Genomic DNA, 27,694 nt, shown 5'->3' on the forward strand with positions numbered 1-27,694 from the left:
ATCTCTGTGTTGTTAACTTAGCTATCGGCGCGTAAGCACATCAAGTAAACAACATGCGATGTTGTCATCAAACTGCACTTTCCACATGTACAGCTTAAAAAAAAAAAAAAAAAGACGACAAAGTGGAACTTAGTCATTTTCCAAAACCGCTAAGCAAATATATACAGGGAAAAATCGGAACAGACTATCTTTCTCTTATGAATATAATAAAACTAAAGACTTTTTGGAGTTATGAAGGATGCAGTACTACTCTATAGGTACTCAAGATTAACAGGATATTGAGTGAAAACGAGCATTTCACCCCCCTTTAAACTTCTCATGGACTGATGGAGTGCAACACCCGCTGAATCACCTCAAATGGCTTGAAAGATCTGACATTTTTAAGATAACTCAAACCAAATTCGTCTGAAAGAAGAAAGTCATATTCACCTAGGATGACTTCAGGGTCAGTAATTTATGGTTTAATTTTCATTTTTGGCTGAACTTACCCTTTAAGGAATTCAATATAATGAACGATCAACATTAATGGACATTTCTAAAAATATACTATAATTCAATATTAATTCATGTTCATGTAAAATGCATTAAGAAATTACTTAACTTGCTGAAAATGTACTCACCTTCAGACCATCTAAAATGTAAGTGAGATTGTTTCTTCATCAGAACAGATTTGAAGAAATGTAGCATGCCATCACTTGCTCACCAATGGATGCTCAGCAGTGAATGGGTGCCGTCAGAATGAGAGTCCAAACAATTGATAAAAACATCACAATAATCCACAAGTAACCCACCCATTAACAAATATCCTGTGCCAAAAAAAGCTGTTTGTAAGAAACAAATCCATCATTAAGCAGTTTTTAATTTCAAACAGTTGCTTCCAGATAAAATACTAGTCCTCTATTAATAATTTTTGCTTTCTCCAGTGCATAAAGTCAGAGTCATGAGAAGAAAATGCACAGATCAAGTGCCATTTACAAGCAACAACAGACCAAAACAGACCAGTTATAAACAAATATGTCTGTGGATTTTGATTTGAGAGGACAACCTGGGATGATTTTGTCACTCTTTTCTTTGATGAATTTTCTTATAAACGCTTGTTACTTGATGCACTGAAGTGGTGTGGATTACTTGTGAATTATTTAAATGTATTAGACCATTGGTGAGCAACTGATATAATGCTAAATTTCCCCAAATCTGTTCTGATAAAGAAACAAACTTACATTTTCAGCAGTTTTTTTATATATATAGAAATGAACTATCCCTTTGAATGGTAATGTATACTGTAAAACTGATAATGTTTTTACAGAGATTCCTCAAAGCTGTGTTCACAGTTAACTAATGCTGGAAAACAATTTCCTTATACACCAGTCCAGATTGAATCTGCAGACTTTTCTTGAATGTTCTGTGCTGTCAGGGGAGAATCTGTGGAATGGACCATTTCTTTAACAGATCTGAGAATATGGAAGGTGAACGAATCACTCAATTCATTTAAAATAATACACAAGTAGATGCATAGAACCTTTGGAGTCCTGGTGTTCCCATCAAATCTGTGCAGCTTTCTGTGGAGCTCTGCAGCACAGATGCCATGTGGGTCTTCTTGGCGGATGACGTGCTCTGTACAATGTTCATTCACACTATAAAGAACTCAGCACAAATTCCTGTGTCAAGACATTTGAAAAATGGTCAGCACTTTACAAAGAAATGAAGAGAAAAGCAACTCCTGATGGAAACCACAACTGATATTAATTAACAGATAAGAAAACGCATTCAGTGCAGGAAAGCATATGCTAGTCAGATCGCATCAGACATTAAAGTAGACTGACCTCTGATGGCCGCTCCACACTATTACAATTCTACAATTCAACAAAAGCACATGCAAGGAATTACAATGGAACACTTAAACATTGTTTTTGAGTTGCATTTATTTAGTACTCTTCATACGATACATCACTGTACAACCGCATATATTCTGAAATATATTTTCATTATAAAATAGGGATTCTACAATCAAGGTTCAGATATAATAAAATGCTCTGAAGGATCATAACAGACAATAATGACGCATCTTTAAATGAAGTGCAGGATATTTTGGACTTGCTGATTCTGGGCAACTTAATGAATTAAATTTGACACGTGGGTTTGAATTTTCTGCAGAAATAATAATAATTAATTAAATAATTTAATCTCTGTGGGCCAGATAGATGAAGTATCGTGGAATGCTTTCGTCTAAAACACACTGGGAAAATCAAAACAGACAGATTCTAACATTTAAGGACGGCAAGATCTCCCGTTTAAAAAGACCTCGACCTCCAAACCGGCTTTAAACCCACAAATGTTCCTTTTGGTCCAAACAAATATTGTTACATTGTGCCATAGTAGAGCGAATCGTTTCTGACATACTGTAACATTGCAAAAAACCATTCACGAAAGCACAGCAAATACCAAAGGCCACGAAATCGTCTGATTTGCTTCGACATCAAACCATTAAAGATTGTTTAAAAACATCCTCCAGCGAAGGTTCGGTAGCATTTCAGCGTGTAAGACTATGGTTTTCACAAACATGGGCTATAGAAATATATACTGTAGAAGTCAATATTTTGCCGAGCTGCATTAGTGTACATACATATACATACAGTACATTTCCAAGCTAGGTAGATTACTGCAAGAGACACCACACCATTTTGTGCTACGACATGGGATCATGGCTGTCCTCAATAAAACGTCTGCCCAGAAGAGATTCGTCTGAAGCCTGAGGTATGCATATTATGCCCCGGTAACTATCAGACTGTTACAATCATATATTTTTGTTATATATATTTATATATGTACATACACAATTTAATAGTCATCTCACATAACAGACCACCCTCTCCTTTAAAAACAAAACAGCAAAACAACCACTAAGCAAATAATTGTGCGCGCATATACACAGAAAAGGTGCCAAACCAGGCTCATATCATGGTCAGGGTTATAGATGATTGCTCGATTTGTAAGTTTGATTGTTCATAAAGAGTTTTGAGCAAGTAAGCAAGATAAAAACACACTTTGGAGAAATAGCTGCACAAAACAGCTCGAAATATCCTAAAAACGAAGGAAATACACATGTGCTTTCCACCGTCTTCCCTTAACAGTTTGACACTGAAATCAGCCGACATACTATTATGCAACATCGTAATTCACTCTTTCTTAGTGTTAACATTGCTTTCAGCAGGTCAGTGTGGAAAACAAAACGCTGGGTATGAAACGTGGAGTTTATAACAGCATTAAATTCACTTGGATATATAGACGGATTACGAAAGTGTTGAACCTGCTTATTTAAGCGAATACAAACCAGCCAAACTAGTAAATAACCCAGGAAAGGGTGATTTGCCTCTGTATATAAACATTCGTTTTCCATCATGCTTTAATCTTATTCAAGTTTATAAAATACTACTCTGCTTTATATAAAATTAAACTGGCTAAAGTGACAGGACTTCTAATATACATCCACTGAGTATTTATATTCATGTGTCGTTTAAGAAAATAAAAACTACGAAAGAATACAATTAGAGCGTAAAATTAAACCTGAAACATACAGAACGCACTGTTACTCATACTGTACAACAACACTTTGGACTAGGTAACTCAGACAAACATATGCAACCATACCGAGTTAGAATAACAAGCTTTTTTAACAAGGAATTTAAAACAACGATTCCTGGATGCTACATCTCTAGCGCTACCTGACATGCTAACAAGACGAGAGTGCAGAATACGGGTTGCAAAGGGAGGGAAACACTTTCCCCATCAAGTTTTTTCCAAATGTACAGTATGTCACCGTCAATTTACATGAATGTCGCAACCCTCACATCTTTATTGGACCTGGACTAGGGAGAACAAGACGCCTATGACAAAAATACATCAAATTCTCAACTATTTTCTGCCTTGACCTGATGTGGCATGACAGCAAATAAAGTATTTTATGTTTTTTTTTTGTTCAAATCAACAAGTCTCAGGGTGTATTTGACTACACTATAAATAGGTCTCACATGTGTATTTGAAGGCTGTATTGTTTGATGTTCACTAGACGGATTCACTTTTTGCAAGTTTTCGACGTGTCTCATGCAACTCTGTTGGAAAAATGTTTTAAGGTTATGTATAACGTACAGCTTAAATGACCTGCAGCGTCCTGGCTAGTGATTTATTTAAGTCTTCCTAACAAGTTTACACACTTTCATTGCTAAAAGTGTTAACAGGAGCTCTAACTATCTAATCACTATCCAACAGTTTAACATACACCTTCTATTCTCTCAGGACAAGCTAGAAGACATCTTGAGAATGCTGTAACGCATGAGAAATGCCTTCAGTAATCAATAACAATTTTTTAGGACTATTTCTGGCATTACAGGATTTCTCAGCATAAATTGGGGGCTCGTCCGGGATACCATACATTATCCAGTAAAAACAGCGTGGGATCATTCTCACTCTCGTCCACAGCATGTTAACACATTCAAAGTCACGTTATGACTACTTAAAACTGGAATGTACCTGCTATCATTAGAGGAAACGTGTAGGATTTGCTTCATGCAGACAAGCATTACAACATCTCCAAATATCACATTGAACTCTGATTACTGCCCTAAGTTTAGCTCAAAGCTCAAACAGTTAAATAAATTTAGCTGATAATTCAAGTCTGCAAGTGTCAATGTTAGCCTTGTAACTGCAAAGTATATACTCAAACATCCACACATTTTGGTCTACATGTCACTAAAATGCACTTTCCCATCAAAATAATCCGCCCTCACTTCACAATTTCAGGCTCTTGTTAAAGAGTTTCTGCCAACAGAAACATGTCAGGCAATCTCTGAATCATACTGTGACATTTATCTCCCTAAAGGGACAAAAAACAAAAAAAAAGCTTTGGCCTATTGAGGCTATTTCCATCCAATGTTTTGATACCTCCTTCCATTTTTCAACAGTGAAGAGTGAAGAGCCAACATCAATATAAACTCTACCAACTTTCTTGAACATTGACTCAGTGTCACAGTGAACATGTTAAAATGACCCCGAAGATCACAAGGCTTTCACTAGAATAGTCTCAATCAAATACATGCCTAAACAGTCCGGCCGTCACACACAGGAAGTCACTCTCACTCAACACCACAGTAGTGGGTAAGGTGCTTGCTTGCGTTTGATACAGCCTTCTCCTCTGCAACTGCACACTCATTAGGCCTGTAAACAGAGTCTCTTTCTTCCTGACAGCTTCAAGACAACCTGCTGCCACTGAGATTCTCCTTATAAACTTGGCAACTAAATCTAGCATTCCATAGAAGAGCCAATAGGTACTCTAGCAGAAAAAAACAGCAAAGAGGTTCATACTTTTTAGCAACTACAGTTACAACATAGACTTGTCTCTGAGTGTCCTTAAGCATGAAAGGAGAGAAAGGAAACGAAGAAACAGAGAGAACGACAAAGTTAGAGCACGATAGATAGTCGAGACTGCTCAAATCGAATGCCTCTCTGTCTCTCAGATGAGTCTCGCCTCGCCCTCCATCTCGGGTGGCAGCTCACACACTCCAGTGAAGTTCATCTCTTTCCCCTCCTTGCCGCCCTGACTCCCTGCTTGAGACCCACTGTCACCAGGTGAAGGGTTGCTTTGTGAAAGTGTGTCAGGTGAAGTTCGGTGTCCCGTCCCAGCACGTCTCTCCTTCAGGTAGCCCTCGAGACGTTTGAGAATCTGCTTGGGGTTCTTCTTAGCGAAGAGCTCCACTTCTGTGCATCACAGAGCAAAAAAAGGAAAGGTCAGGCTTTCTCTTTTATTCACCAGATAAACTCTCATGTTAAACAAAGCTCTCTACCCAGTTTCCACCCACCTAGGTCTGCAAAGATTCACCTGCTTTCTCGATGCATTGATTACAAAATTTGGAAAATCACATGCACTGATCTTGAAACAGATTTTTTTTAATCACTTGATTTAAATATCATTTTTGAATCGAATGATCTGTTTGATCAACTCCTTTTAAAATGCTAAAAATTTAATGAAATGCGACTCAGTAAAGTGCCTTTCAATATTTTAAAATATATAAACATTAAATTAGTGACAGATTAGTTAATGGAGTCATAGTGAGGCATAAATTAATTCAATTTGTGAAGATTATGCAGGGTTTAATTTTACATTCGATCTTTCAATTTCTGTAGTATTTTTTACTTGAATCTTACGGTTATATTGCCCTACCTGTTTTCCAATTGTAGCTTTGTTCTATTTGTACTTATCTGTTTTCTTGTTCTTATTTAGTTATTGACCGCTTACTGTGTTAGTATTAGCATTTGCTGTGGTGTCAAAATTGTTAGCAAGAATTGTGAAATTTCACAGGTATTTAAAGTACAACCTCATCATAACAATCTTATTTCCAGCTAAATTTGTTCCAAAAACAAATCTAATTGTTCTGAATTTACTAAAATTATTCCTGAAATCAAATACATAGGATTCAAGGATCAAGATGACTTGCTTTCTACACAAAGACCCACACTCCCAATCTCAAGATCTATTCAGTACGCAGTAACCTTTACGCTAATGAATGACAGCGTGAACAATGTTAAACCTAGCAAATCAGAATAGAGGGCATTTACAAGTAAAACCCTCAAAAGTATAGTAGCAAAAAACGCTTGTTTCATTCGAAGCATCGGTGAGAGTGGAAAGTGGTTTTGGTGCAAACCTTTAGTAAGTAAATTATGGCCCCTTTAAATGATTTTGACCAAATGAGTGTTTATTAAAATCTATGCTGAATGTCACTAAATGATACCCTGAAAATACAACACTGTTCATTTGTGACTGAAAAATCACCTTTGAGCACATGGCCAGAGTCAGAGATGGTTTTCTGCTGGCTCTTCCACAGCTGGTAGAGGTGCAGGAACGTTGCAACGTAAAAATCATTCAGCACTGCCACCACCTGTTGCCTTCGGTTACACTCCCTATGTGACATCACAAGGCAACAACACGTTTTATTGCCATGGAAACAACTGCAGAGATTATCAAAGGCTACAGCAGACACCTCAGACAAAGTGCAAACATAGCCAAATCATTTCAAAGCTTGACAATATGTAATTAATACTGTAAAAATAAACACCAATTAGTGTTCAAAAGCTGCAGCTTCCTACATTGTGAGAGGACTTACTTAGACAGCACTTCCTCCCTTAGAGCATGCAGGGCGATTCGCGTCATGTTGATTGACATCACACAGAACGGAAAATTCTGCAGGAAATGAAAATGAGCATTTTATTGTCTTTGAACAATTTTGATAAGGCTATAGCAAGTGTATGTTTAATGGGGTTTTGCATCACCTGGACTGGATGCTGAGAGAGTTTGTAAATTTCTCTAGCAAGTGGAAGTATCTCTGGGTCCATGACGAAGTAGAGAGTGTGCATGAGGCCCAGAAAACCAGTTCCCCTTAGATCTGTAGCAGGGTCTGAACCTGGGAATATAAAGGACAAGCAAAAACAAATATTACAGACAGATGAATCGTATTTCATGAAAATAATTAATTACCTTGATTTAAGCATAGGTGCTTTTTTACTGTACCTTGAAAGCCCACGTTCTCCCAGTGTGGTCCATAGCGAGGACAGTCAGCTCGAGTGCAAGTCAATTTCCTGTAGATGGTCTGGAGTACACGCATGTGAACTGACTGCCCATTATCCAGAGAACCTAAAGAATCACAAAGATATCATGTGTAAGGCATTTAAGCAGTTTCCATAAAAAAAAAAACTAGGGGGGGGGGGGGGTCATAAAATTGAAAATCAAGATGTCCTTTATATTTACACATAGAAGAGGGTTAGTCTACAATAAAAAAAATACTGTAAATACTACTTATCTGTACAGCACTGAGACCTATCATACAGGCACATAGTTTATCCTAGTGGTGGGAGATATACCGGTAGACACAATTAACCGACAGCAATTTGTCAATTTTGGACTATCATCTCTATTGCGGTTACATGCTCACCTGACGTTGCTGTTTTACGCAATCATGAAAACGTATCATTTGCACATGTTTTTAAACATTGCCATTTGAAGTGATTTTAAGCAGATGAAACTCAATCAGCAGCGAAAAACAATTCATTTCGCTGAATGTGCATGGTCTGAGAGACCGTTTCTGAGGGCTATCAAAGAGGCGCACATGGAGACACTGCTCATTGAGTGTGGAAGTATGCATTTATTTTTGCCCCTTTACAGGCCTTGAACAGTTAAATTCACAAACTTTTTTATGTCAAAATGCCCATCTTTGCAAGTATCCTCATGGACACAGTAATTTAGATTTTAAACCAAACAGCTAAAAAGGAAAACACGTGTTACAGTATATTGGCTCCGGGGCAGCTCTTAAAGTGACAGCAGCCTAATAATCCTGCTATCTGTCATTCATGTTAATCAAATAACAAAAGACAGAAAATCTCTCACTTGCTCTTGACTAAATCACATTTGTACTTTAACCCTTTAACACATACGATCACACATATCGGATGTGCTGAGTGCTTGTCATATTATCTAAAATATTCAATGTGTTTTAAACCATATAATGCTTATTTTAGGTTTAAGACACTTAAATTCAAATAAGTACTAGCAAAACCATACATTTACAGTTTGTAAGATACACACTGACGTCTACAGAAACTAGTGCTGTGCAATTATATTAATTCGATTTTGATTTTAGCCTCCAATGATTATGAAAATCCAATAATCAATATAAAATTAAGATTGCGCCTCATTCTGCACCCTTTTGTAGCACTGCACTTTCTTTCCTCCATAAAAGCCACAATACAATTAACTCTGCTCTTCTCGCAGGGTACTGGAGACCTACTTTGACGTGTTTTGGGGGGAGAGGATGAATTTGCGTGTGAGAAGTGAGAAGTAATATGGCGGCGCACATCACCTGGTATAGATCAACTAACACGGTCAAGATAAAAGTGTTTAAACTACCAAATATATTTACTTGAACATATTTCAGCATCGGCTGCATTGTGTCACATGACAAGCATGATGTGTCGTCATGAAAACAATAAGGCAGTACATTCTAAAATACTGGTCGCCTAAAAAAAACTCACACGGGGGCTCAGCTAAAATATTTTTTTTTTCCGTTCACTGTTCTATGCTGTTGCGAAGATCCTCCCAACCCTATCCTGAATGACAAATCCCTGACAAAATTCAAGACGCAGCTGAAAACTCATCTCTTCCATCAGCACTTAACTATGTCCTACTAATTTCGTCCTCTGACTTTTCCCTAAATCATAATTCTGTTCTGGATTGAATTTCTCTGGATATTTTAACTGATTCATAAACAATGAAAAGCATGTTATCCATTGGACAGTAACTAAAGAGATGAATGTAGTAATAGAAATAAAGCATGTAGCTAGCTGACGTGTCAAGTCACATGCTCTACTCACACTGTGCAATGGCAAACACTAAGTCTCTCTCCTCTACAAGGTCTTTGTGTAGCCGAGGAGGACCGAACAGGAAATGGGTGATGGCGGCCAATCCAGTCCTGCGAATGGTGGGCTGAATGTTCTTCTAATAGAGGAGAAGAGCAAGTATTAAACAAAGAAAACAAGAGAGTAAATTAAAACCGTATTCTCCTGCTGTGTGAATGTAGCCAGTGTATAGTTATTTAAACTTACAAGCAGGTCTCCAAGATCAGTGGTCTGAAAATGCTGCAGAGCCTCATTGAAGGAGATCAGTGGTGATGGAGTGAGATCCTCTGCAAGAACTACACAAGTGAAACACTGCTTACTGGCAAGGGACCACACAATGCGAATTCACTTTATAAACATGAATATGACAATGTCCATTTCGAAGCACTTTTTGTGTACTGAAGGATCATGAAATGTAATTTCTGACTGGTAGTGTGGAACTGATCCTCTGCTAAGCCCCACAGTCACATTTGCAGGTTGCCTACCTGCTTGCGCTTTACTGCCAAACACAGCGCAAGAAGCATTCACATTGAGTGAATTACCTTAAATGTGTCATTGGATGCCCATTTTCCACAAGTTGATATGATTCTTTAGGGTCTTAATTTTAAAGTCTATAACATACTTTTGATACAATTTCTCAATGATAGAGTAAAAACACTCTTTTTGTCCATTTCGCTTTAAATGTAAATGAGGTCTGCTTACCCGCCCCTCTCTTCTGTGTGGTGACAAGCTGTAAACTTCAGCCGCAAAACTGGCTAACTAGCACATTATTAGGAAAGCCGATTTGCCAAGATTGATAAAAACCCTTATACTCACATCTTCTTTAGACTGGGTGGATTTTTGTAATTATAGGATGGACGTGTACACACACTTCCAACACACATTTGTGTTCAGACAAACTGTAAAGTGAATCTTGCATCCAATGATCCCTGAAATGTCTGGATCTGTGCATCTGAAACATCATTTGAGTGATTACATTACACGTTTCTGTAAGTTGTACTCTACCTTCAGTTTATAATTTTTAGGCTAAATCTTATATTTATTTAAAGTGAAAATTGAGACAAAAAGATTTATTATTCCAATTCTGGGATAAAAACACGGGCTTGGCAACCCGGTTTGAAATATGGGTAATTCTAGGATTAAACAGAATCTGAGTTAACGGTCTTTCAAGTGGGATTGAATGCGAACGCTAATGTGTTTTCACATTAACTTCAACAGCCCTACATTTTATACAAGAGAGATTTTCTTTTTACACAGTACGAACAACAGTATAATGACAAATTTGCCTTAAATTGATTGCTGTTACACTTTTTAACTTTATAAAGTTAAAAACCTTTACTTTTTAAAAAATATTTTCCTAAACTGATCAAATATACATGTCTCCATTTACGTTGAATTCTAACATGTGATCAATACATTAAGTTAGAATAATAAGACACTATATGGATTTCAAATATTATTAATTCAAATGACATCAGTATCAACAAACTACATCTGTCCAAATGCATAAATAATGTTATTAGATCTCGGTTTTACTTTTTTGACATACAAATATGAAATGTTGAAAAAAATGCAATGATACTTTTAAAAATGGAATTAAACCACCAGTAGGTGGTGGCAAGTCACTGTCTTAATAAGTGAATCATTGATTCAACCGATTGGTTCAAATGGCTGATTCATTGAATAACTGAAGCAGTGTTTCTATAAATGGCTTACATGAATCATTGACTCTTTCAAAAATGAATCATTTAGTAATGAAAGACTGTTGTGCGTTGCTCGGTGCGCGATTGTTCTGCTATGGCTTAGAACTATTTTTGTTAGTGAAATGAAGCAAAAACGATCATAATGTGTCTAAAATGTAAGTCAGTTAATGTTACTTGGTTATTTAACTAAAGTTGTATAAAAGTAATATCACATTTGGAATCGAGCCGAAAGTCGGGAAACTGGTCGTGTCTGGTCGTGTGGTGTTGCATATATTGTATAGAGTATTGATTTTTTTTTTTTTACTGCAGTATGTTTGTTTCTTTGTGTGTGGTGTTGTGCTTATAGTGTTGATTTCTCAGTGAGTCAGACCGGGTGAACGAGTATCAAAATTGTCTTTCACTTGCCCCTTCACAAAATCCACTTGTCCCGGACAAGCGGACAAGCGTTAATGTCGAGCCCTAAGCTTTTTTTTTTTATGTTTGCTTTGTGCTGAGAGAAATAAGACAATTCACCCCAAGAGGATGTGACGAGGATTACCTCAGGATTTGAGTTTTTGATTTCCTCAGAAAAAAAGAAAGAAGCACTTTATTCAGCAGAGATCATAAACATGAATAAGTCTATTTTTATTTATTTATATACTTGTACTAGTTTCCACATAATGTGTAAAAATTTTACTAGTTAGACTTTTTCCAAACTATAATTCCTAACTAAGTGTATAATCAAGTGAAACATTATGAATTTTCAATAACAATATACACTATACCAATCAAAAGCTTGATGTAAATAATATAAATGTAACATGAATGTTAATGTAACAAATGTAACAATGATGTTCTTTCAATTTATCAAAAAAAAAAAAAAAACTGAAAAAAATATTCTCAGCTCTTTTCAACATTATTAATAATAATAATAATGATGATTATACTAATAACAATAAATGTTTGTTTGTTTTGTAGAAAATCATTGTGTGACTGGAGTAATGATGCAAAGAATTCTGCTTTGAAAGTCAGCTTTGATTGTTCCTAATAAACTGTTTAACTGCACTCAAAAGAAAATATTAAATTATTTTGTGGGTTAATTAAATATATTCTAAATAAACTACAAACATAACAATATATATATTTATTTTGTCCTCATACTTTCTTGTAACTCCTCCCTCTCAGTGACATACAGATGACTGAAATGCTCATTATGCAGCTCATTATGCAGCTCATTATGCTGGCCTTTGTCTTCTCAGGTGTAAATCACAATGATATATTCATGATAGTTGACGTCTACTCACATATTACTTTTATCAACAAAAAGTGTCTTAGAAAATTTAAATCAATATATTGTTTTCCGTGAGTGAGTTAATAAGATGATTTTCACATAATTTAGAAAGGAAACAAATGTTCTGTATGTTATTTATTGCCTTATTCAAGTGATTTAACATTTTTAGTTTTTCACTAACCACACATAAACATTGTTTACTCAAAAACACAATCATGTACATACATGCTGCTCTTATATTAGTATAGTCCAGTTTGTGCTGATTACAGTGAGATTAGACCGCAGCCATTTAGATGTTTATAAGCAACTGAAAAAAGCACAAATGTCAGGGCATGACAAAACTTCTCCAGGCCCCAAAAATACCCTTAGACTCCAAAGGGTTAATTAGTGTTAGTAATGAAGCCCTGTATTGATATTTCTCAAAATTAAACCTCTATTTTAATTATTTAATTATTTATTCAACCTGAACTGCTAAACATACAGTCTTCACTTTCGATTGGCTAAACAGAGATTCTCAGTCACATTTTTTTCAGTTTAAGAGTAGTTTATGGTTCAGTTGATAGAGCCAACACAGGTGTGATATTTAATGACACCCAATTCACTTATATCTGTAAGATATTTTGTGGGGGCCTCAAAATACCCCAAAAAAATATCTCCTCCACTTTCAACACAATACATACTATTTATATGTGGACTGCTCAAAAAGTATTGCCCATTTGTTGGCCGGATATCTCATCAAGAAATGCCGATGCTCCAGATTGTATCTGACAGTGATCAGGTTTCGTAATGTATCTATTTTAGCCAAGGAGGTGATGCCATCTCCCCAGGGTAGGGGCGTATGCTTAGTCACGGTGACGTAATGTGCTCAGTATCCAGGCTGACAGGACATTGTTTCCATGGTGACAAGGTAATTGGTCTCACCTGGTTGGATGCTCTCCAGGGCATCCCACTCCTCTTGTGCTCGCTCCACCTCCAAGCTCACCTCTAGACAGACAAAATCACACACAAACATTGTTGTTGAATTACTGACATCATTCTGTGTAACACTGTTTCTGAGTGATGAAGTCTTTACCTTCTGTTTTAGTCTGATTGCCTCCTGCTGCCAGGGACTGTAGGAGCCCATTCTGTTTCAGTGCTGAGATCTACACAAGTTCACACCATTACCATTGCTATTCAAACCAGGAGCACACAGCATCACATGACTGTAAGTGAAATACTCACTGGGACACTTTTGAGATAAGGGTTGCCATTCAAGTTGCCATTGTCTTTGATGCTGTTAGATGGAGTCAGTCCATTTAGGATCTATAAAAAGTCCAAAACACATCAACAGGAAGCAACTGTGATACATGCAGATATTCACAACACCTGGTTACAATAAACATATTTTAGCAGAGTTTCTCACAGTCGTGCATTTGGAGTGCCCATTTGTTAGATCCTCTGTCTGTTTACATTCTTGTGGAAAACCATTAAAGCCCTAAAAGGAAGAAATCAAAATACATATATAAAATATACAAATAAATATCTCTCTCTAAATATATATGTTGTTAATATTACTCCTTCCCTTGTTTTTGAAAAGCTAACACAAATGTTTAAAATTAAACTGCATTTGAAACATAATACATATTAAATTAATTGTATTAATTTATATTCAATTTAAACCATAAACTGAATTCACAACTGTGCACATTTCTAAAAGTGCACACATTTTAATTTATGTAATCACCTTTTCACATTCATGTATAACAATGTACTACGCATATCGGATATCAAAAGGAAAGGACATATCCATTCAATGTGGTACTGGCAAATAAACTAAATGATTAGGCTGCACGATTATTCCCTTGAAATTGCTATTGCTATTATTAATTATGATTATCACAATTTACATTGAATGATGTTTATACCATTGTTTGATGCAACTGCATGCTGTTTTTTTATACGAAAATAAACAAGCTGAAAACACGTATGATTACGTAACTGCAGCATCCATAATTTTAACTGCGATTAGAAATTTTATTAATTGTGCAGCCCTAATATGCACTGTACAAACATATTACAGTACAGTGTACAATGCTTATAATTTAGACTAGATCTCCCTAGTCAGTGTCTCTGTGCTGTTTGCTCCCTGGGTGAAACAAAGAGAGGAGGTCTAAAAGATAGTGTAGTAGCTGCGTCACACCTGTTAGGAAATTTACAATGCAGCATCAAATGTATTTATGCATGCCCCAATATTACAAAATCAGCCCTGAGCAAGTGTAGTACAGTACAGCTTTTTCATAGAGTAATAGACTAAATGAACTTCTCAATCTTCTCTCAGATTCATTCAGTAATCTCTGACTCAAAAATTCCTTATGAGAAAAAACGAAAATGTATAAAATTAGCAGTTCAGATTAGACTTCACACAACATATTAATGATAACCATGATATTTATAGAGCCAGTAACTACAGCACACTGCATTGCGTAGCTACTACGGACATTTTTTTATTGATTAGGAAGTTAATCGTACTTATTGTGCGCACAAGTTTTTGTATTCACATTCACATAGAATTTATGCACATCTTTATCCCGTTTCCATACCGGTGTTTTTTATGCGACTTTTTCAAAATAGGTGGATGGAAACATAGCTACTGAGTGAATGATTCAATAATTAATTCATTCAGTGTATTACAGTATAGTAGTATTCTAGGTAGGGATGTCATACATACCTCTGTATGTACTGCGACTGCAACAACCCCTTCCATGACATGAGTCCACGGTCTCGCTGTCCACTACTGTCCACCCATCCTGTGGACTAGGCCAACTGTAAACACTGCCCACTGGACACTCATAGTTCTAGAGCACTTTTAACGCTTTCAGAAGCACTTGCTCCTAGTCCAACAAGCATGGATTTAGACTCAAACAGCAGAAGAGCTTTCAGTAGTGCATTGTTTAACTGCGCCACTTCTGGAGATTCAGAGAGGGGCTGGTAGAAACAGAGTGGGGCCAAGGAGCAAAAGCATCGTTTGACTAGTAACAAGCCTGAGGTTAGTTCCTAGTGGGATCGTGCAGCGAGTTGTAAATCGTGATGGCCTTTCGGAGATGTATTTCTCAAGTCCGTCGAGTGCTAATTGCACCAGGCCTGTGCCACACCAATGGGCGAGCACTAGGCTTCCTACAAGTCCACTTGTGTGAAACTGAAGCGTTGCAAATGAAGTAGAAATCAGAAATAGATTGAGTACAGCGGTGATGAAGCTGTCAGTGCCTCTGTATTGAAGACAAAATCTCAACAGAAAGCAGAACGAAATTCAGACTTGGAGGCTTGTTACAGGAGTCGCTCACTGAAAAGGGAGTTTATTGATGGCTTGGAGGGGTAAGGGTCTTTTCTGAAACTCCCTGTGTCCTTCCACCGACAGCTACAGCATCGTCTGAATGAGTCTCTGTAGGATACACAGTCATAAGTATTAGAACATGCAAAAAATTGAATAATAATCACATTGTAATTAATATTTAAAAATGCACATGCATATGCAGTGCAAACATCAACGTGTGCAAAATACATAGGCGTGCATGCACTCTCCAGCTTTCATTATGAAGCAATGCAAAGGAGCGCTGCAAAGAAAATCGGCATCCGAAAAGCATGACGTCATCTGATCAAGACCGCATCCCTTTAAAATCAAAATAGACGGGGACCAGCAATACCATCATCAATTACCACAGATAACATCTTAAACGCTCCCTTTCGTTTCGCAATGTCTTTAATGTGCAGCCAGGCTTCATACGATGAATAACTGGATCTAATGCATTCATAAGCAGAGAAAGGCTAAGAGGTGACGTCATCTACATCCTGACTCACAAAACCCCGAACTAACTAAACATAATAATAAACAATAAAAGACAGACAACTCAAAAGCTTACTCAAAGTATTAATCGACCATAAACGCTATATTGGAAATCAGTGGCATCAGATACGAGGCATCAGCTCCAAATGCGGCACAGCATGAATGTATGACAGCATCCAGTGAACTGTCAAACACCTTCACAAAACATACATTAACCATTATATGAAGAATACGTGACGGTATTAACTTACACGTATTTAACTTATGCAATAGCTAACACGGCAACATAAAATGAACAAAGGAATTTTATCCGACGGCTAACAATAATAAAGTCCAACAGAAAACTGACCAACTTACTCGCATAATAACAGTTATTTCTGCCACAAATAACGGTACATTTCAGCCTCCTCCTCGTTCCCTTCCAGTTAAATGAGCAGCACGAAACACTCACGTTTACCTCGAAACCTGCAGTTACTGTAGTTATTTCTGCTTGACTAAAAATGTTATTTACTATCTTATTTCAGTCAGTGACTGCAAAGCGTCTGTCTCGCGACCTGCTCGAGCTAAACTGGCTCAATCTCTTCGTACTCGCGTTTTGATAACTTGGCTATAATTACTGTTTTACGACACAGTATCCACCGAAACGTGCAAATGGCGTAGCGTTGCCTTTTTATCTGCTTTTTACACATTTATATCGTTGCTAGAATGATAGGTATTAAATATTAGTTGAAAATTTTTTACCTCAGTTTCTCTCCCTCCAATCTCGGCTTCCCTTCCCCCCCTCCCCCCTTTTCCACAGTAACTGAAACCCCGACGCCTTCTGGGAATTGTGGTTCTTCTACTGTAAATAGACTTCCGGTACTGTAAGAGTGTAATTGTTTGTTTTGTTTTCATGAAATTTCAATGAAAGTATAACTTAATCTAAAACTACTTTGAATTCTTGTATAATTATGCCATTTTATGAGATATTTTTAAGATTGGACATGGAATATTTTAAATAAAACAACAACTAAATAAATAAACGCAGGCATAGTTTATGATTAAATGCCTTTGACTCAAACAGTCCTTTACTGAGACATATTTACTCTTTTTTTATTTTCAAACAGTGATAGCAGTAAGCCTATGTAATATAAAATTATTTTAGAATCTTACATTTGTTATTTTTTTATGATTCCTCATGGAACGCATTCATAAATTTACAACTACAGCAAGAATAACAATAATTTAGTAGCTATAGTTTATGCTAAAATGTGGAAATTAGTTTAAAAAAAGAAAGATGTGCTTACATACATTTAAATTTAAAAATTCTGATGTTGACTAAATTGAAAAATAAAATGAAGATTCATGTTCATGTTATTATGCTGTTAGGCCAACAAGTTTATCAGAAACCGCACATAGTGTAATGTAGCCAAGTTGAGGATTTTTTAAAAAGTGGAAATCCACACGTGTCTTTCAGAAATGTCCCAAATCTGTGGACGCAGAGGGGTCATTTGTACAACGTCTGCTTTGAAATTCATTTAAAATAATTAGAAATGGTCCACTGCATCGGAAAATATGAAAAACATTAGAGAGGGGATTGCGGCCCGCCTTTGGCCAGGACATCAGCGTTTACCTCATTTCCTGCTTTATGCAATGTTGGCTCAGTCGGACCTTCAAGGAGCTGAGAAGTTCCCAAAACACATGCGAATAACCAAACACCTCCTTAACCAAACCCAGGCTAATCCACTCCAGACGACAAGACATTTTTATGGACCGAGTTTCTGGCTGTAATACGAGTCACATTCCCTTTCAGTTTCCTTGAACATCGGTGAGACGTTAATGGGCATTACTGACACAAAATGTTGTTTATATAACTGCTGGAGTGGCCTGCCAAAGTATGTAGATCAAGATATTTCCTGTATTTCCTCACTCAATCTGCAGATTGAGGCTTTGGTCACAATTTGTACTCACATGTTTACACACATGTAGGAAAACGAACCCATGAACAACAAAACAGACTGATACTGTAGTTTGTCAGTTTAATACTTTTAATGAATATTCACTAAGCAGACATCCTTTTCCAGGGTGATGCAATATTAAAATTAACTTAAAATAAATACTTATTTTTATCTTTTTTTTTTTACAAACAATGATAAAACAGGAACTAACAAGCCCAAAAATTAATGGTCAGTGGTGTTCTGCAGAAGTATGCGAGTGAATTAAATGAAGTTCAAGCCACAAAATGAAGGTGGCAGAGGAAGGAGACTGAGTTTATCCTCGGGTTGAAATCTCCACTGGAATGACCCAGCAACCTCCAGCATCCATTCTGAGTCATTACAGTTCTGTGCATGTGAAAACATTTTAAATAGAGAGGCTTGAACACAGAGCAGCTTGTTGTTTTGATGGATAATTTAACTTCTGTATCTGTGTGACATTTTTACAAGAGTAGGCTGAAATGGTAGTGATGGTTTCGGGTGGGTCAAGCTTGACCCTAAATAGAGTTGCCATTGTTATAGCATCTTTTTTAAGATATAAATGTGGACATCAGCAGCCAATGGCAGCTTCCACGCCACCACTGGATGCCATTCTGTGCCTGAGATGGTTCGCAAAATCCACCTGGGTTTGCGAAAGTACTCGGTTGATAACGGTTTTTGGGATCCAACCCTGGAGATGACAGAACAGGGACAAATCAGGCATTAGATATGACATTCAGTTAGCGTATTTAAGAATAGTGTTACTAAATATTTACTTATGTAGATATTCCATATATCAATTAAATAAGAATTTACATTTTTGGGTAAACTATCTGTCTCTAAAGGCAGTGTGTAATTTTTTAAGACAATGGAGCAAACTTCATTGCAAAAATAACAGTTTCGAACACATTTCCTGAAAACTCCCTCAATTAGTTAGGATAAGAGTCAACCTTTCTGTGTTAGCCTCAAACAAACAGAGCGATTTCGATTGTTTCAACAGTGCTAGAAGTGTTTAAACCTTTCAGGGAAATCAGCCTTGTAATGTCTTGCTAGTAGTTATAAAACTGGAATACAAGAATGTATTTGTAACATCTAAGATATGACACATACACACAGCACAATTAACATACCTTAAGGTCTAAATTGAGCAACCAGGTAAATTTTGTCTTATTGGGATCTTCTACACTTGGTCGCATCACAATACAGGTGGGTCCATTCTCAGCCCTTAGAAAGAAAGCAATATTGTTAATTCATGACAACTCTCAATTGATAAAACAGTGTTAATGTATTTGGTGTTGGCTGCTGCTACATCAATAAACACCAATAAATACCATAGCAGATCTAAACAGGTGGAGCTGGGGGAGGTGGAGGGTTTCAGAGGTACTCTGAAAGCTTGAACACTAAAGCAGGCCATAGTGATTCATATTTTCACTTACCTTACAAACCCTTTCTGTTCAGGCATTCCAGGGTGCTGAGTGGACATCCCAGCCAGGAAGCACGTAGATCCCCTCCGCTTGGCACAGCGGACACTTACAAAGTCTCGTGGGCCCACCACATTTCCAGGGGTTTCGGCTGAAACCTCATGTGTGATCATAGTATCCTGACCGATCTTCTGAAGAATCTGAGAGGTAACAAAACTGTATTGAATACCAAATACATCTAGGTAACATTAGCTGTATGGTTTTTCTGTAACATCATGATGGTAGACTGTTAGTATGAGATGAGAAGTTCTTTAAAAAGGAAACATGCACACACTGCAGTTAGACCTTCAGCACTGCAAGCTGACAGTCAGTAGATCATCTGTTTCTACCCACCTTGACTTGTTTGACATTTGGGTTCCACTCCCCCATTTGTTCCATGTTATCCACCAGCTCCTCATATAGTTCATCGGTCTTCTGTTCCAGCATCACTTCTAACTTAAAAACCTTGCCAATGTCTGGTAGTACTTTGCTCATCACCTTATCACCATTGGCCTGAAAGAGAAAAAACCACACAATTTGTCATTTTTATTATATATACAGTTTATATGAGCAAAATAAATATGTGACACTAAATTCCTATATAAAACTGGTTATTAAAATATGCACGAATACAGGGCATCTATACACTGTCTTATAAGAATGAATGATGAAATCTGATTATTGACGAGACATACACTCTCAATCTCAGTTTGCCAGCCGTCCTGGTCACTGAGGATGCTGATGGACTTCTGCAGAGCTTGCTGTCCCTGCTGCACATAACACTGCTCAGCTTCACTGTACGTCTCCTCTGCAATCCGACTGCCTGAAACACACGCAGAAACTTGATCCTTAGCATAAAGAAATACATCGTCGATTTCTAAAGAATAATGAGCATTTCTGTGAAAATGGTGGAGATTTTTTATTGACCCTTTCTGCAACTTACATTGTTACGCTAGTAGGTGCCAACAAATGTTTATGAGTGAGCTACTGAATCATTCATTCAACCAATTCATTTAAAAACACTGTATCATTCAGGAACATTACAACTTCTCACCAATTGTCTCATGGAATAGTACATTTTCCATCAGATGCACACATTATAAACTGTGCTAAAGCGGGAGGAGCCTAGCTTACTGAATTATGAATACTAAGAATTCGCAAATACTACTGATTTCATGTACCGCCTGCTATATAGTTTGGAAATAGGAATATTTGAATGCAGGGGCTGTCTTTATAAGCGAGTCATTTAATTACTCACTCAACTTATTTGTCAAAAAAATGCTGATTTGTTCAGGAATAAAAGACAATTCTTCTGTGGTCTTCTTTATAACTATTTTAATTGGTCAAGAAAAAAAGATAAATAATAGTCAGTGCTGTGTCTCAATTAGTTACCAAAAAAAAACAAAAAAACAATATCACACTCACTAATATACACAGGGGTGCAAATAAGTGGTCCGTAAGTCCCCATGCACGACCAAAATAAAAAACGCGTTATATAAATATGTTCTGACAGCGCATTTGCGTACCGACATGGTTGACAGCTGTGACCATTTTAGATCACAAACTGCACTATATAAGTTTTATTTTCAACCTGAAAGTATAAATCTAGTCTATCTCATTGCGTTTTCAAAGCACAAAGCAAAACTGCGCCATTCATCAACTGGCGCTGATCAGCAGCGGTGCTAAATCAAGAAGTGCGTATACTTACTCGCCGGCAACCCGCCAAAATAAAAGCCTGCTGATTTTAAGTTTGAATATGATGAAAATGCTTTTATTTTTTATTTTTAGACTTTTTTTTTATTTATACAAAGCTACTTAAAATTAGGGAATAATAAATGTATTTGTATTTAATACTAGTACTGCCTTTTATTTTTACTAATATTATCACACACTATTATTATTATTATATATATATATATATATATATATATATATATATATATATATATATATATATATATATATATCAAGTCAAAAGTGTCTCTCTTCTCTTAAAATGGATGTATAAGTGGTGTAAAAGTCTTCTTACTGAGAAGGGAGCTCCTTCTTCGGATGTGGTTGATCCAGGCACTAGGTCCAGGTCCAGAAAGCTTGTTCAGCTCATGATGGATTGCAATCACTGCATTCTTCCTCAGACCTGAAAGTAATAAAATGATAAATATATGCACAAAAATCGGAATAAAAAGTGGCATATATAACAAATATTTCAGAAAGCGGTGGATTCCTGAATCAGCTCCTTACCGGTCATGTTTCTCGTGTGCCTGTAGGAAATGCCAGCACACAGTTTGAACGTTGCAGGCAACATTTTAAAAGTTTTTTCAATAGATGAATGAGTGACTACACGTGAAATGTGGGCACGGCGAGTTAGAAGTGGAATCTGAGGAACAGTTGGCTGCTTCGGCCCCTTTATAGCCCCTTCAGACAAGGCCATGTTCTCGTCACCTCACAGATAAAACAGCACCATCACTCAACGCACAGGGGTGACCCTCTATGTCAAGGATGTGCAGCGAACACGACGCTCTATCTGTTACCAATATAAACACGTTGTTACAGATAACAGCCAGTGCCTGAAGACTACCCACACAGAACACCGCACAGAGTGTTAGTACACTCAAGTTGCCTGCATTTTTTCTTTCTTTTTCAAAACAAACAGTACAGGGCGGCTAAACTTATCTACAGAAATATTTTAGGATGTGAGTCGGAAACTCTCAGTATGTCACAAATGTCATTCTCTTCTGGTTCCATTACAGCTTTAGCTCAGGAGGTCAAGTTCACAATATGACAAATCACTAGCCAGAAATGTCCTGTATCATCATCGCCATAACTCCAAGAGGTCGAATTAAAATGACATCATTACTTGGTGACATCAAAAAAATGAAATAAATAAATAAATCAAAAAGGCAATTAGTGGCTTCTTCAAAAAGAAACCACTTTTGGGGACTTGGTTTTTTAATTTTGTGCAGGTTGTATTCTGCAAATCAGATTCTGCCGCACAAACCCATATCAACACTGCAAAAATTCAGTTCTCTATCAGTGACAAGAAGAGGCCAGAGAGACAACCTTGGACTCGGCGCCAATTGAAACTTTTCTAGTTGTATGACAATATTGGTTTAATGACTCGTGGTTTTCAGCTTGACGTAAAATCAACTCGCTCAAGAACATTTAAGCAATGGAAAAAGGCTTTATGAGTAGAAGTACCTTAACCCACAACCCCGTGTCCCTCAGAGTAATTTATACTTTAGGCCTTAACCTTTATCAGACCACCTTCTAGTCTGGAAGTGTGCGAATTACAGCCATAAATTGTTCAAATAAAACTAGAACAGGTGCAAACGAGAGCTATAAGCGAATACTAACTTTAACTGAATTAATTCCTTATAACAATTGTTAAAATCAAATTACATTTTTATCAATATTACCTGAAAAAAGCCCCCAAAATTAAAGATTATTGTAGCAAGTGGGTGAAGTTAGTAGAAAAATTTAATAAAAATGAATTATAATTGACATTTCAAATTCTAATATTTAAATATTTTTTTACACACACATACATACAGATACATTCATATATATATATATATATATATATATATATATATATATATGTATGTGTGTGTGTGTGTGTGTGTGTGTATATATATATATATATATATATATATATATATATACACATATATGTTTATGTATGTATGTGTGTGTGTGTGTGTGTGTGTGTGTGTGTGTGTGTGTGTATATATATATATATATATATATATATATATATATATATATATATCAGATGAAAATTAAACAATTTAAACCAAATTAAGTCCATATTCCTTACCATTTATTATTAAAAGTTTTATGTTTCCCTTTCAAGACATTCACGTAAGCGATCATAATACAAGCACGTTCACACTTCTAAAAGAACTACACAGTTCTGTTCAGGCCAGCACAGGTTTTTATTCAGAAGGACTCTGTCAGGTTTGGCTTCACATGCAATCAGCACAGTACAACACCTCTCTTTAAAACACGTGTGCGTGTGTTTGTGCGTGTACATGTTCACGTCATGTGAATGACTGAAGTGACGCACAAAGTGCAAACTGTATCATGGGCACTAACCTGGACTAGACCACTAAAAAGGAGGCACTTCATTGGGTTTTTTTTTTCTTCTCAGAATGTAGTTAAAACTCACTTCAAGACTTGTACAAAAAAAAAAAATGAATCCAACAGTAGCCATATCCACAAAAACAGATTTTCTCTACCGAGAAATTTCAGTTTTTACTTGCCAAATAAATACCAGTTCAGTTCCCTTATAGTTTGGTCATTGTTTTAAAGGCAAGTTCCCTTTAATGCAGCAATTACATATCTGTCACAAGTTTGTTTGTCACGTTGTATGGAGGACATGAAGCAAATCTACACAAGCAATGCATTAACTCTCACTCTGAGGAAAGGTTCATCAATCGTCTAAACTTCACAGACTGAAATTACTTCAGAGGGTCAAGAGATTATAAATTTAAAAGTTCAAACCATCAGGCTTTTAATAAAAAAAAAATAATAAAAAAAATAGTTTGAATAACACGAACTGTGCTAATCAACTGTGACTCCAAATCTTTGTTTCCATAGATCAAATGAACACTTACTTACTGATATAACATATAAAATCAATTTACATCAGTCCCTTTTAATGATATTGAGTGCTGAAACACTTAATGAATTATTATATAGATAATATGCACAGTTTACCTATGCATACATGGGGAAAATTCAATAACATGACTATAATTTGTCAGAGTATCAACTAAACCATCATGGTAAAACGTTTCCCCAATTTGGATACACACTAAAGTGGCAAAATTAATCCCTGTAATGGTACAGTAAATAAAGTACTTCCGAACAAGCTGTTCACATTGGCCACAATTTTTTTTTTTTTAAACGGGAGAAATGCATTAACATGAATCGGTTCTGAATTGCCCCTGAAGTTGACCTTGAATCATCACATCTATGTGGCGTATAGAGTCTCACCACAGCGAACAACAGCATGGCACGAAGTATACACAGAGATCAGCCCCCAAAACCAACAGACACACTGGTCCCGCTCCACGAAGGGTTGATTGACCATGCAGTGTGTAGTGCAATCTATGCAATAACCAGTTATTATTACACACATTTCAAATGAGAAGATTGAAACGTTAGAACCTGCACTAAGTATACACTCAAACCTTCAGAGGACATTTCTAGCGTGGTAAATTAATGGCATAACTGATGCATCATTTGGTAAAACACACATCAGCTCAATGATTGGAAATTACATGGCACTTAGCATACATACTCGTGAAATAGCTTCAAGTCACCATTTTTAAATACACTTGATTTGTCTCGAGATGCACTAATGAACTATGTTAAGGTGTATAAAACCTTGGAATGGTATTGTAAATGCAAGATTATGTATTCCGTTCCTTCTTGAGTCACTCTGTTTGGTTACTGATAAACTACCGTTAAGAAACACTACAAAACTATCACAGCTTCTCTACACAGGGACATAAATGGATTTAAGGACAGTGGTTTGGATTCTTGTGATGTCCGTACAACCGAAATCCTGCACACGTTTTAAAAGAGTACATTTACCGTTGAAAGATGGATGAAATGTTTTCCTACCAGTTGGAAACGGTATAAATAAGAGAAAACGGCTGCTGAGGTTTGAAAGTTCATGAGTCTGGTGTAACGTGTGTGTGTGAAGTTTTGCTAGTTTCAGTCTAGTAGTGGTTGATATCAGAAGAAATGAAGGCATATTTAAACACCAAATCTGGAAGAGAAGCGGTTTTGTTGTCCTAAAAGGTCTAAGTGCTCAGCTGTGGGATTCTTGCAGTGTTTATGATGTGGATTATTAGATGATCGACACCGTTTCCACTTGGAGCTGCCGCAATTCAAATTTAGCATATTTTTTATACATTTTCCCCATCAGCAAAGTCTGAGATTAAAGAGTCCAGCAATGTCTTCCGATTTAACACCAAATTGCTTATGAACGCTGAAGTAATCATTTCAGTCCGTTTTATTTTCTGTAAATCGGTTAAATTAGCCACTTGTGAATAATGTGATGAGATGAGAAGGACTCCCTGACTGATTTGTTGTGCTGTGATTGGCTGTGTGTCTGCTGGTGGACGGCCTACCTACCCAAAGGCCACGCCCACTGAGACGGCTCCGCCCTTCCCCACTGCCAACGGCCTTTATGCACAAAGGAAGTGACTAAAACTGAGATACTTTCAACTTGCGTTCAACGCCTGACAAACAGATCAGATGAGATTCAGATAACGGACTTCGGTCTTCGGTCTTAAAGGGATACTCCACCTAAAAATTATTTCTTTTGTTCATCATTCGCTCGCCCTCATGTCGTTCTAGATCCTGTTGAACATAAAAGAAGATATTTTGAAGAATGTTGCTAACCAAACAGATCGGGTTCCCATCGACTTCCATTGTTTGTTTTTGTGCAGTCCACCAAAACGATTTGGTCACCAACATTCTTCCAAATATCTTCTCTTATGTTCACCAGAAGAAGGAAAGTCAAGAAGGTTAGGAATGACACGAGGATGAGAAAATCATGACAAAATTCTCAGTTTTAAGTGAATAGACTGAAACTGCTAGATTGAGTTTGTTTTTCAGTGATATTACAAAATGTGCTGAATAAATAGGGGGAAACGCTGTACTGAGCTCCTATTTCCTTGTGCTTTTCGGCCTTTCGTCACTCTCTGAAGCGAAATATGACAACGGATGCTCAAATACACGTCTTCTTTTCATAAGCGCTGTTTTTGGCCTGAGAGTATGCAAGGCAATGCACATTTTGGGTTGAGGTTTGGAGGTGTTACGTGTAGACGGAAAGAAAAAAAGGGGTTAGGGTAGATAGGTATTGTGTGGGGGATGGAGAGGAAACGAGAACGTTGTGTGTGTTTGTGAGTGCGTGTGTAGTCACTATATTAGCTTTCCTTTGCAAAAGAAGATTTAAAAAGCCCCCTTCCCGTTCCCTGCGGAGGCCTTTCTTTGTCGATAAAATCCCCTGAATAATATGAGTTAATATTCTGTCATTGTCAGTGGCTCTTTACAGTTCCAGCAATCCTGAGGGAGCGTGAGGTGAAGGAATAAATGTTCTCCTTTCTGTCACAAAACGGATAAATAAAGGTCTTTAAACGGGAGCTTGTTTTGTCTCCTGTCCTCTCGGCGGGCCGTGGATGGATAGTGAGGGCCAAGGCAAGGGAAACGGACTCTTTCACGCTCTGTGACCGGTCTTTAAAGGGCAGGAAAAGTTCCTCAATCTCCTTCTTTCCTCTCTTTGTTGTTCACTCGCTTTTGTTTCCTGTAGTCCCGCAGCAGTCTGTCCACTAGGGAGCAGAGTTTGACATGGAGTCAACGGAGTTGACGCTGGAAGACGAGACCCGGCTTTGAGCGATGGTCACCTCTGGATGCTGAAGGGTGACAGACAATGACAGACAGAAATAGAGCATGTTAGTGACGATGCATAAATGCTCTCTCACATATAGACGTCTACGATCAGGGGCCAAAATTAACACATGACGATAATTCAGATAATTCTCCCATGTATTTTTACTAAAAAAACTGTATTTATTTTCCAGAAATAGGGGTTACATGAAAATAAATGTGCATGCTTTAGTTCAGTCCAGTTTAAAAAAAAATCTATTAAAATTCATACTTTGATTACTACGAAATGAAAGTAAAGACGTTCATAATGTTAGAAGAGATTTCTTTTTCATATAAATGTTGTTTTGAACTTTCTTTTCATCTGAGGTCACTGAAAAAAGAATCACGTTTTCCACCAAAAATATTATACTCGTTTTTAACATTAACAATGATACTAATAATTCATGTTTCTTGAGCAGCAAATCAACATTAGAATGATTTCTGAAGGATCATGTGACACTGAAGATATATTGAAATAGAAAACAGTTGTTTTAGATTGCATCAATATTTCAATAATATATATATAAAAAAAAAAAATCTGAATTTCTAATCAAATAAATCTTGGCGGGGGGAAAAAAATGTGACTAACTCTTAAAAAGGTAGTTTAT

The 27,694-nt window shown here is 36.8% G+C and overlaps 3 protein-coding genes across 6 annotated transcripts in view; all 3 read right to left on the minus strand.

Moving 5' to 3' along the window:
* Window positions 1–1,904: 1,904 nt before the first annotated feature.
* Window positions 1,905–17,031, minus strand: LOC127963869 (ELMO domain-containing protein 3-like). 3 transcript variants are annotated; one of them, XM_052563954.1, is made up of 13 exons: window positions 16,973–17,031; window positions 15,119–15,829; window positions 13,814–13,885; window positions 13,633–13,713; window positions 13,484–13,553; window positions 13,333–13,395; window positions 9,646–9,734; window positions 9,415–9,538; window positions 7,559–7,681; window positions 7,321–7,451; window positions 7,155–7,231; window positions 6,824–6,951; window positions 1,905–5,751 (listed from the first exon to the last, which is right to left on the minus strand). In XM_052563954.1, the coding sequence occupies exons 2-13, from the start codon at window positions 15,152–15,154 to the stop codon at window positions 5,507–5,509; spliced, it is 1,239 nt and encodes a 412-aa protein (XP_052419914.1). In that variant the 5' UTR covers window positions 15,155–15,829; window positions 16,973–17,031; the 3' UTR covers window positions 1,905–5,506. The 3 variants fall into 3 exon arrangements, with proteins under 3 accessions (XP_052419914.1, XP_052419913.1, XP_052419915.1); XM_052563953.1 differs by lacking the exon at window positions 16,973–17,031 and adding an exon at window positions 16,589–16,910; XM_052563955.1 differs by lacking the exon at window positions 16,973–17,031 and adding an exon at window positions 16,308–16,394.
* A 1,217-nt stretch (window positions 17,032–18,248) lies between these two features.
* Window positions 18,249–22,089, minus strand: LOC127962888 (steroidogenic acute regulatory protein, mitochondrial). Its single transcript, XM_052562486.1, has 7 exons — window positions 21,885–22,089; window positions 21,673–21,780; window positions 20,339–20,466; window positions 19,998–20,156; window positions 19,620–19,804; window positions 19,314–19,407; window positions 18,249–18,874 (listed from the first exon to the last, which is right to left on the minus strand). The coding sequence occupies exons 1-7, from the start codon at window positions 22,072–22,074 to the stop codon at window positions 18,755–18,757; spliced, it is 984 nt and encodes a 327-aa protein (XP_052418446.1). The 5' UTR covers window positions 22,075–22,089; the 3' UTR covers window positions 18,249–18,754.
* Window positions 22,090–23,554: 1,465 nt separating this feature from the next.
* LOC127963349 (G protein-coupled receptor kinase 5) overlaps window positions 23,555–27,694 on the minus strand; it is a 48,762-nt gene continuing 44,622 nt past the window's right edge. For both annotated transcript variants that reach the window (XM_052563199.1, XM_052563200.1), the window contains exon 16: window positions 23,555–27,073. In XM_052563199.1, the coding sequence (XP_052419159.1) occupies window positions 26,990–27,073 (84 nt within the window). In that variant the 3' untranslated portion in view covers window positions 23,555–26,989. The remainder of the gene's footprint in view (window positions 27,074–27,694) is intronic.

The sequence above is a fragment of the Carassius gibelio genome, chromosome B8, assembly GCF_023724105.1.
Source record: "Carassius gibelio isolate Cgi1373 ecotype wild population from Czech Republic chromosome B8, carGib1.2-hapl.c, whole genome shotgun sequence".
Lineage (NCBI taxonomy): Eukaryota > Metazoa > Chordata > Actinopteri > Cypriniformes > Cyprinidae > Carassius > Carassius gibelio.

Excerpts from the sequence above, each read along its gene's own strand:
- LOC127963869 (XM_052563954.1), bottom strand. The coding sequence starts at position 15,154 with ATGGAAGGGGTTGTTGCAGTCGCAGTACATACAGAG. Across the intron at positions 13,714-13,813 it reads GGCACTCCAAATGCACGACT|ATCCTAAATGGACTGACTCC; the intron begins GTGAGAAACTCT and ends GACTTTTTATAG. Across the intron at positions 13,554-13,632 it reads CTTATCTCAAAAGTGTCCCA|ATCTCAGCACTGAAACAGAA; the intron begins GTGAGTATTTCA and ends GAACTTGTGTAG.
- LOC127962888 (XM_052562486.1), bottom strand. The coding sequence starts at position 22,074 with ATGGCCTTGTCTGAAGGGGCTATAAAGGGGCCGAAGCAGCCAACTGTT. Across the intron at positions 21,781-21,884 it reads GCACACGAGAAACATGACCG|GTCTGAGGAAGAATGCAGTG; the intron begins GTAAGGAGCTGA and ends TATTACTTTCAG. Across the intron at positions 20,157-20,338 it reads GGCAAACTGAGATTGAGAGT|GCCAATGGTGATAAGGTGAT; the intron begins GTATGTCTCGTC and ends TTTCTCTTTCAG.